The 11,288-nt window shown below is 41.8% G+C and overlaps 1 protein-coding gene across 1 annotated transcript in view; it reads left to right on the plus strand.

Moving 5' to 3' along the window:
- The window catches only part of LOC116078642 (hepatitis A virus cellular receptor 1 homolog), a 23,820-nt gene extending 16,517 nt beyond the window's left edge, over positions 1-7,303 (plus strand). The window contains exons 6-8 of the mRNA XM_031354002.1: positions 699-810; positions 2,137-2,173; positions 5,193-7,303. Coding sequence (XP_031209862.1) covers positions 699-810; positions 2,137-2,173; positions 5,193-5,295 — 252 coding nt within the window. The 3' untranslated portion in view covers positions 5,296-7,303. The remainder of the gene's footprint in view (positions 1-698; positions 811-2,136; positions 2,174-5,192) is intronic.
- Positions 7,304-11,288: the final 3,985 nt, after the last annotated feature.

Here is an 11,288-nt window from a genome sequence, read left to right on the forward strand (position 1 = left end):
ACCTTTCCATATATTCCCTTTACTTTCTTTTTGATTCATAATTTGTAGTTCTTTAATTGTTGATATGTGTGCATATATACATATTGTCTTATATGTAAATTATATACTACATATATTCCTAAAGTCATAACTATAAGCTGCTCAGTCTGAATAATGTCATTTGTGTGTATATGTTTTCAAGACTATCATTTGGTATTGGAATTCTATAAAGGTGTATAATCTTGAGTTGCATTCATAAATAGGTTCTGGGATAAAAGACCAGGACTAGCAGCTAAGAACATTGAGAACAAGTAGAGTTAGAGATGACTTATTTTTCTCTCTTTTACTATCATAAGATGATGCATTTATGGAATATTCCACTGACTATTAAAGCAGACATAACTGGATACATGATATATCAATGCACATTTAGCATGCAGTTAGAACTTTGACTGGGATATATACACGTCCTCACCTTGAGCAACAGCACACCTTTCCATCTTTGAAGATACTTTGAATTCTCTTGTCTCTAAGTTCCACTAACCGTTATTACCTCTTCAGATTCTTGGATCTTGCTCCATATTCCAGACTAGCCCCAGGCCAGTGAAGATGAAGGTCTAGGTTTAAGATCTATCTTGTATTTTCTGTTCCTCTCCCTTGGTGTCTCTTTGGTTTATATTGCTTATTTACTATTACTATTATCGTATTTGTTTGCTTAGGAAGCAGTCCTGCCACGGAAGCCTCAGAAAAACCTGACTAAGGGCTTCTATGTTGGCATCTGCATCGCAGCCCTGCTGCTACTGCTGCTTGTGAGCACTGTGGTTATCACCAGTAAGTAATTTCATGACTGTCCCCAAGGAAGGAGAGCCAGGGTTCTCAGTCCTTCTGACTGCCAAGTGTACATGCCACAGGGATTTTGAGTTTCCATTACTTCTACATGTCCAGATCCAAGACATTTGGTAAGCTATCCACTCCCCCAGAGATGTGTTAGAACTTACAAAGTTCTCCAGGTACTAGTCTGTGGTACCTGGTGAGTGCTCAGTGATCTTGAACTAATCCTACTGTGTCTCCCAAGAACCCTGGGCTGTAAAACTCTGTGAGTTCAAAGCAGACCTGATTTTGAGAGTGAGTTCCATAGCAGGCAATTTTATGCATGGAAATATTGTCTCAAAAAAACAAACAAATAAAAAACAATCAAGAATTTGCCTGTCAAAATTCTGGAAAATTCCCTCTAATTATTTAGAACATATTTATCTGAAATGTTTATTTATGCTAGCTCTAGTGCCAAGTGCTTATTTTTCCAGCATTCGAATTCTATGTTTAGACACCATATCAGATGGTGCCTAACAGGGAGAATTACTTAGAAATTGAGTAAAATGCCACAAATATGTCCTCTTCCTCAGTCTAAAGTTGTTTACTCCCCTCTCAAAAACGTGTTCTTCTGCAGCCCATTAGAAATACCTACAGTTCAATACAGATGTGGAGGCTCACAGACATCCATTGAAGAAGGAGTTAGAGAAAGGACCAATGGAGCTGAGGGGTTTGCAGCCCCTTAGGAAGAACAACAATATGAACTAACTAGTACCCTCAGAGCTCCCAGGGTCTCAACCACCAACCAAGGACATGGAGGGGTCTGATTGTTCTGGCAGCATGTGTATAGTAGAGGATTGCAAATTCGATCATCAATAGGAGGAGAGGACCTCGGCCCTGGAAGGTTCTGTACCCCAGTGTAGGGGAATGCCAGGGCCAATAAGTGGGAGAGGGTGGCGTGGCAGGCATGGAGAGTGGGGAGGCAACAGGGGTTTGTTTTTGTTGTTTTTGTTTGTTTCTTTGTTTTTTGGAGGGGAAACTGGGAGGGGAGAAATTTACATGTAAATAAAGAAAATATCTAATAAAAAAAGAAGCAATACCTACAGTTCATTGTGAACAATACTTTATAATGTCCTTCTAGCAACTTAGGCTAGGTGGGTGAATATACCAAACAATGAATAAGAAGATCCTTCCTGTGCCACACATTGCCCAAAGTTACCGGAGGTGTGGGGGGGTGTCAGTTAAAAACAGAAATAATACCCTTGATTGGATGAAAATATCATGAGAGTTTCTGGTGACATTCAATTCTCTTTTCAACTTCTCTTATCACACCCTGCCCCACTTTAGGGTACATACTTATGAAAAGGAAGTCGGCACCTCCAAGGTAAGCTGGCATGGACTGCAGTTTTGAACTAACAGTCTTGGACATTCCCCTTTCTGCTCTCTATTGCAGTAAATTATTCTATACTGATTGATGGATTCCTTGCATTGTTTGTTGCTTTGAGACAGGGTCTTACTATGTGGCCCAGACTGACCTGAAACTTTCTATGTAGCCTAGGAAAAACTGGAACTCAAAATCCTCCTGCCTCAGAGTCTATAAATCCGGGATTACATCTGTGTTTCCCAATGCTTAGCTCCCATTGTGCACCTTCAATCTCAAAATGTAGTTTAAGGGGTCCCTTTCTTGTGATACTCACTTCTCAGAGATATTTTCTACATTTGTATTTGTCTGCATTTATGGTAGGACAGGAACAGAAACCCCCTCAAGATTAGAATTAGAATTCAAATCTCTTATAGGCAGATGCTGAATTGTGGGGTTGGCCTTCTGGTGCTGATGTTGAATGAGTAGCTTTGGTCCACTCCTGTTTTATTCAATGTTTTCCTTCACTGAGACCTACACGACTGAAAACTGATGTAGTCTATCACAGAGCACATAAACTCATAGACAGATCCTGTCAGGCAAGTAAGGTGGGGATGACAGGGTTAAGTGGTCCACAGTTTGAAGGAGCCCAGAGGGAGCAGAAGATCCAGAGGATGATCATTCTTGAGGCTGTAATGGAGTGTTGTGGAGCTGTGGTATGGCCAGTGTTTCCTTGGCTCCACGCCAGGCCCCTTCACTCACTACACTAGTGTCTGCCTTGTAGGCTCTTCAGTTTAGTGAACTTGAGATGATCTTTTAATCATCTCCAGTGTAAGTCCCCTGTGCCTCCTCTGTGTCACGTGGTTCCCCTGCCTGGTATAAAGCCATCTAGTTTCCTTCATTGGGTTAAATATTGGCTGTAAATAGGGCCATTTCTTTCCGTCAAAATCCATGTCCTTCAGGCTGCCATCCATAGCTTCACCTGTGTCTCTGTCAATCACAGAATGCATCCATAAACTGTGTCTTGAACAATGTCAGGCCATCATGAGTGCCTCATACAGCCAGCTTTTGTTAAGTTCCTGTCATACCTTCCCTTCACAGTAATAAACCTTTAAGGTCGAACTCCTCCAGTCTCATCTTACAGATTAGAAAACTCGAAGAAGCATTCGAGTCCTCAACATCAGGAGCCCATGCTTAGAAGTCTACGTGCTAAATGAAATATAATATCAATCAAATTAATTGCTTCTGAAAATGGACAGGAAATAAATCTCATAGTTGAAAGAAAACATCATTTTAGTCCATAGCTTTTGTTCCTGTATTGGTAAGGTATCTTTTAAAAATATTTAATTTAAATGTTTTATTCATATATGTGAGAGATAGATAGACATAGAGATAGTCAGGGATGTAGAGGTGGGCCAGGGAGAGGGACAGGGACAGGAAGAGGGAAAGGACAGGTATGGGGATGTGTAGGTACACATGCATGGAGACCAGAGGAGGGCAATGAACAACCTGTGCTTCTCCTGTTTGTGTGACGAGAATGCTTAAGTGCTGGGTAATCAATTCAGCCCTAATGTTGACTTGTTAATTACTCCATTTAAAAGAAAATATTGGAGAAAATATAACTAGAAAAAAGAGGGGGAGAACATGGATGAGATGGCACACACCTATTATCTCAGAACTCAATAAGCTAAGGCAGGAGACTTCTTGGAACGCCCTGTGTAGAAAATAACAGGTAAAGCCAGGTGTGGTGGCTCACACCTTTAATTCCAACACTCAGGTGGTTGAGGCAAAAGGATCTCTGTGAGTTTGAGGCCACCCTGTACTATATAGGGAGTTACAGGATAGCCAGGACAACCTAGAGAGACACTGACAAAACCAAGTGAATGAATAAGTAAATAAATAAGCACAATACAATATTAAATAAATAAATAAATAGCGAGCAAGAAACCCAGGAAGCCAAACTAAGCACTGCTTAACATCTTCAGGGCTTCCTAAGTTGTATTTATCACACTGACTTCTGAGTGCCTTGACCCTACACTGTTTCCTTTCATGTGTGACTGTCCCAGGAAGAGTGAAGCTGGATTTCTCCTTTTCCTTGTAAGTCTCAGCACAGGTGTCCCTTATGTGAGAGACTAAAGACCTTCATTTTGGATCTACATTTCAGTAGGAAAGATAGCCATTGTGTATGAACGATGAAACTCCACTAAGTCATACACTGACAGTTAAAGCTAGTCTCTTGTCTTCTCTGATTTGTTCTTCAAGGAGTTCTATGTGCTCAGATATCAGCCCATGTGCCTACACTGATTAACAGAGATAGTGAATGAGCTCTCCAAGTGTCAGGATGAGCCAGCCACCAACACTAGCAGTCTTCTCCCCAAATTAATTTCCTTCAGTTCCATACGTGTTGTTTCTGCTCACATGATGTAAACAAATGTGTGTCATATATGTTGTCTTTGTCATTATGGCATGGACACCAGCTCCCATGAAAAGTGACTGCTTTGTGGTTTTAATTCATGCATGATGTGTGTGTGTGTGTGTGTGTGTGTGTATGTGTGTGTGTGTGATGGCACCCGTGGAGGTCAGAGGACCACACTGTGGAGCTGGTTCTTTCCTTGTACCTTTTCATGAGTTTCAGGGTTATCAGGTCACCAAGCCCTCCTTACCCTTACTTGGAGGGTTACAGTCTGATTCTTAGTGCAGCCTCAAAATGCACATCTTGATTGAGTACCTTGGTTTGATAGTGGTTATCTGTCTCTTTAGACCTTCCACTTCACTTTCGTGTTCTATTACATGAGTAATTTGAAGGATTCCAATATCAGTTCTTTTTTTAAAAATAATTGTTAGTTAGCCTGATACTTATTAAACCAACTTTTCTATGACTTAACTATCAAGGCCCTGGGTGATGCTGTTTGCTGTTATAGCTTTTTGTGCATGCGGGTCCTGGAGTCCTGAGTATGTATCATAAATGTTCTGTTCAGATCAGACATTAAAGATGATGTCTTGTTCTTTCAACATCTCTCTCTCTCTCTTTCTCTCTCGACAGCTTGGTTGCCTTCCGTGTCTCTAAAATTGAAGCTCTGCAGAATGCAGTGGTTGTGCATCACCGAGCTGAAGACAACATCTACATTATTGAAGATAGACCTTGAGGGGCAGAATGAGTCCCAGTGGCCCTCTGAGGAGCCTTCTGCCTGAGATTTACAGAGACTGTCACTGATGACACAGACTCACACCCATTACAGCTCCAAGGCAATTTTCTGTGTTGGTTCTTCCAGCTGTAGTAGAGAGCGTAACCCTCTACTCTGTATACTCAAAACTCAGGTTAACATCATCCTAATTCTTGCATCAGCATCACCTCAGTGTCTTTGCTCACTGTAGTGATTCTCTCAAATGAGAACATTTTAGAAGTTAGTGTTTCCTTTAGTCAGTGTAATCATTGATAATACAAGAATTCTACCTTGGTTACTAAAACCAACTGTTAAAAGTTAGGGGGGGGGCTCCTTAATTTAGAAGCACTTGATTGTGTTTTATCTATTTTATTGTAATTTGAAATGTTACTTCTAGCCTTCCCAAGGGGTAAAATCATGAGAGCATCGAGGTTTTGATGGCCCTCATAGGTAAATAGAAGAGAGTCTAATAATGCCAATATAGTTGGTTATACTTTGTCATAGCTCCGAAAATATGACACATTTATTATATAGTTGATCTTAGGATAAGGATAGGTGTTTTATGTCAGGGGAGGTTACCATGGTGAATATGGACCAGCAGAGAAGCAGTAGAAGAAAATAATGGATCAAGGGATTATTGAGTTCGTTAGTGCTATTTCTACTCCATTTCTGTCTTGATGCTCATTGTTCCTAAACTCACCCACTGAGCTCTGAGTTAGTGCTAGGAGGAGACAGTGCAGAAATGAAAGAGGAAGGATCGTGTGCAGAACACAGGCTCTCTGCTGAGAGAAGTCCTAGTGCAGGTGTGATAGCGTTTGGAACTAACACCAAGTTCTAAATTTCTAATTGTCTTCAGGCCATATTTATATTTAAATTTATTTCAGAAAGACATAGCATCTTCCTGAATGAATCAGTTTGACACAATCAATAAAGTATTTGATTTTGCTAAGAGTTAACAAAGGTTGTTGGAGTTTGATGGTTGAAAAGAGCAGATTGGTGAGAATGTGTTGATGTCTATCTCAGTCTGAGTGATCCCTGACACCAGATCAGAGACATTCAGGCCACGGTATCCAAGGAGTGTGGGGTGGTGGCTCTTGGTCCACATTCTCAGTGCTGTTCTATGGAGTTCTAGGAAATGACTATCTGTAAGATTTGGTTTTGTTTGTTTGGTTGGTTGGTTGGTGGGTTTTCTTTTGGCTTTGTTTTGGTTTTGGGAAAGTCAGACAGCATTCTGGGAGGGTTACATTCTGGGTTTGCCTCATGGCGCCTCCTTCATCTGCTCTAAGTGTAAACTATAGTGTTTAAACTACAGTGTTTTCTTTTTCTTAATTTGTAGCCATTCTACATCAAAGCAAGGCTTTAGCAATGACATCCCTGATTTGTAGCTTTTTCTTCAGATTGTCAAGATCAGCCTGAGTTCTAGAGCGGTGAGGCCACTAGATGGGGCCACCCTCTCCCACACTCTCCTTCCTGCCTCCTTTCCTGTTCTTGCCAGCTGGCTGTAGGGCTCGGAGGTTTTGATGCCTGTTCTGTTCTTCAGGCTTTCTAGAGATGCGTGAAAGATGTGAAAGGGTCTGAGAATCTGTCTGGCTGTCCCACCTAGCGTTTCCAAAACTTGCTTGATGGTGACTAGTGATAGTCTGTGAACCAAAGTACTTGAGACTCAATGGAAAAACGTGTCTTCTATTGGGCTCCAGCACTGTCAGAAGTAACAATAGGGTAACTTCTCTCTGTCTGTTTCCCATCTGTTTGCTGTTATCATTTCCGCCCTCACCTTGGCAGATAGTGGTCATTGCAACGAAAGGCTCCTTGTGAGGAGTCTTTGAGCAGTGGAAATCATTCCAGAATGCAAGTCCCATTGTAGAGGAGGTACTAGTCATAGCCGATGTTGAGTTGGGAGCTGAGTGAATAATTTTTATGTTATTACAACCACAAATCTATTTTTGTATGTCATCTGATCTGTTTTTAAAATAACCATGTTTCCCTCTGATATAGTTGGCGTTTGTAGTTTTGTTAAAATATCAAAAAAAAAAAAAACCAAAAAAAACCAAAAAAACCCCAATCATCCATTGAGGTGATTGCTAGAAAGATCCTAGATAAGTTTTGTTAATATTTTCATAGATACATCATTCTTGTTGATTTTATTGAATTTTTTTTGAATCTTGAACTTTTAAGACAACATTGATTCTGTTACCTGTAACAGGCAGTGGAGTAGTGCATTATAATATTTTAATAATTATACTTTTTGTTTTCTTAGATAGGATCTCACTGTGTAGCCCTAGGTTGCCTGGACCTCCCTCTGTAAACCAGGCTTGCCTTCATGTTTTTGTCTATTGCTTCTGCATCCCAAGAGCTGGGATACCTAAAACTGACTTGTCGTTTATGTTTATAAGTTCACCAGTTCTTTTGGACCAGACATTTTTACCTTACTATGTGTAGGCTCACAGGATGTGGGCAAATTGGGTTAAATTTTGTCATGATTTAAGCAGGTGCTAAGTGCCTGTCTCAGGGCTGGGGACAGAGCACAGTCCATTGCTGAACTATAAGCTCCTGAGAAGCTGTAGGTTAGGAGGTAATTAGAAGGACATCGTTTTGGGGCCATAAATCTGCTGATTAATTCCAATAAAAGATAGGATGTTGTGATAGCACTTGGCTTCCCAATCATGACACGTGGAACTAGGAAACTGGCATGGAGGATGGACTGAGACCTTAGCAGAATCTCTAGTCTGCCCCCTGTGAACCAGCCACACACTGTAGTTGTGCCTGCTGGGAAGGTCTGCTGAGTGACAATGCTGTAGAGAACCTCTCTATCAGAGGGAACACAGCCTGTCCCTAGGAAAGAGGGATATTCCAGATGAATCCAAAGGCATGTGTAGCAATGTTAATGTCTCCTGTCATGCATCAACCAGGTATAGAGGCCCCTGGATTGCAGGAAGCTGTGTTCCCAGGACTAAAGTGTCTGGCTGCCATCAAGGGAGGGAGGAGTATGTGGAGGAATGGGACTGGAGAGGTAAGCAGAGTCTCACAGGAGCTGGATGACAAGTGTGAGGGCAATCACAACCAAGTCCGTGGTTAGGGAGTGAGGTAATTGAGAGCAGGTCTGCCCCAGGTCTGGCTTCCAGGAGGTAGCGTTGGGAACAAGAAATCTGAGTGCTCCCAAGTATCTGTGAGACTCCCCAGGGAAGCTGGTGCACAGCTGTTAGCTGACTCTGTCCCTGGGCCTTCTAAGGACTCAATATTTCATCACAAAAACCATTTTTAAAAAAAGCAAAAAAGAAAATCCCCACTGTGCTGTGGGAGATGCTCGAAGGTGACCCCTATCCTGAACTTCAGAGTGCTGAGATGAGCTGGCTGTCCTCACCAGTTTCTGCACCTGCAGGAGCCTAAAAATACTTTGATGATGACCCAGTCACATTTTTAGCAGATTTTGTTTTTTAAGAATAGTTTTATGCTCACAGCAAAATTAAGTGGAAAGTACAGAGATTTTCTACAAAATCACCTTCCTCAATCCACACACACGCAGTCATACACACATTCTGATTGGGAGACAGTGAGAGAGACCAAGAGGGAGAGATAGAACAAGAGAGAGAATGGGAGAGAGGTGGAGGAGGAGGAAGAAGAAAAAGAAGAAAAGGGAAGAAGGAGGAGGAAGAGAAGAAGAACAAAAGGAGGAGAAGGAGGAGGAGGAGGAGAAGGAGGAAGAAGAGGAGGTTGGGAAGGGGATAAGAGGAAGAGGAAGAAGGGGAGAGGACAGGAAGAGGGAGCGGCCTTGGCAGCATAAGCATTCCCCATCATTGTGGCACAGATGTCAAGAGTGATGAACCAATGTTGGCACAATTGTCAACTGAAGTCCATAGTCTCTTTCTATTGCTGTTGTGTATTATGAGTTTTGACAAATGTATTATGACAAGTATCCACTACTATTGCTTCATTGAGAATAGTGTGTGACAGGCCAGGAAATAGTGTATTCCATCCAGCCATTACCCCCTCTTAAACCCCTATCATCTTAACATCTTTGTAGCTTTATATTTGTTCTTACTCCTCCTCCCACTCCTTCTCCTTTTTTCTTCTTTTCCTCCTCCTCCTCTTCCTTTCCTTCCTCCTCCTCCTTCTCCTCCTCCTCTTCCTCCTCCTCCTCCTCCTCCTCCTTATTTTTTAAGACACGTTTTCTCTGTGTAGTCCTGGCTGTCCAAGAACTCGCTCCATAGATCATGCTGGCTGGAGGGACTTCCAGGTGAGATGACAAACCAGAGACTGCCTCTTTGTGAATAAGAAAGAAACAGGCTGTTTCCCAAGGAAGGAATTACAGAGCTTCAGAAGTGAAGCAGGAAATGAAAGCATCCCTGTGATGCAGAGAAGTTAGCAGAAGCCTGGGTCTCATCCCTGCACTTTCCCAGAATGCAGAGGGAGGAGAAACTGCTTCCCAAGGTGAGCAGGAGCAGAGATGGGCAGTCCTACCACAGGGAAGGTCCACAGCCCTTAAGCCCTGAACCCAGCTGTGGGTTTTGATTGGGCTGATTCCTCTGGCTGATGGGTCAGGAGGAGAGAAAATCTCATTTTCCCACTTGTAACTCAAAGGACCTCACACAGAAGCCATTTTGAAACAAGGCCTCCGTTTAGCTTTCCAGTCTACTCTGACGGAAGACCCAGAGTTACAGCTGTGGGAGGAACAAGGATATAGGGGAGAGAGCCTAGCCTTGCCTTCAGAGTCAGGACAGACCTCATCAACTATCAATATGACAGAGTTTGTGCCTCTGAGCCTGAGCCAGTAGGTGGAACAAATCCTCAAGGCATCTGTTAGTCATTGTTGTAAAGCCTGGGATTCTTGAACTTCTGGGGGTTCACATAATATCCACACTGAGAGTCTGTCTAGCCCTCATAGACCCCTGCTTTTTAAGAAAGAAAAATCACACTTATTTTGTGCCACCACTGATTGATACTTGCACAGCATTTATTTCAGCTTTCTCTTGATCTTTATTTTCTATTTGCCATGCAAGGAAGAGTTTAGATTTTCTAGTAAGATCAAACATAAGTATGAGTTTCAAACCTTGTACTGAGAAGTCATTCTTAATTATAATACTAGAAACATGAACAATTGAAATAATAGTTAGACTTTATCAAAATGTAAACCTTATCATGTCAAAAGATGTTATCAAGAATATAGTTGGACACCTCCACATAAAACCAGATACACTGAAACTAATAGAAAAGGAAGCAGGGAAGAGCCTGGAGCGCATAGGCACAGGGGAAAATTTCCTGAACAGAACACCAATAGCTCATGCTCTAAGATCAAGAATTGACAAATGGGACCTCATAAAATTACAAAGCTTCTGTAAGGCAAAGGACACTGTTAATAGGACAAAATGACAACTAACAGATTGGGAAAAGATCTTTACCAATCCTATAACCAATAGAGGGCTAATATCCAATATATACAAAGAACTCAAGAAGTTAGACTTAGACTCCAGAGACTCAAATAACCCTATTAAAAATAGGGTACAGAGCTAAACAAAGAATTCTCAACTGAGGAATACTGAATAGCTGAGAACACCTAAAGAAATGTTCAACATCCTTAGTCATCAGGGAAATGCAAATCAAAACAACTTTGAGATTCCACCTCACACCAGTCAGATTGGCTAGGATAAAAAACTCAGGTGACAGCAGATGCTGGAGAGGTTGTGGAGAAAGAGTAACACTCCTTCATTAGTGGTGGGATTGCAAGCTGGTACAACCACTCTGGAAATCAGTCTGGCAGTTCCTCAGAAAATTGGACACATTACTACCTGAGGACCCAGCAATATCACTCCTGGGCATATACCCAGATGCTCCAACATGTAATAAGGACACATGCTCCACTATGTTCACAGCAGCCTTATTTAGAATAGCCAGAAACTGGAAAAAACACAAATGTCCCTCAACAGAGGAATGGATACAGAAAATGTGGTATATCTACACAATGGAGTACTACTCAGTTA

The sequence above is a fragment of the Mastomys coucha genome, unplaced genomic scaffold (genome assembly GCF_008632895.1).
Source record: "Mastomys coucha isolate ucsf_1 unplaced genomic scaffold, UCSF_Mcou_1 pScaffold5, whole genome shotgun sequence".
Taxonomy (NCBI): Eukaryota; Metazoa; Chordata; class Mammalia; order Rodentia; family Muridae; genus Mastomys; species Mastomys coucha.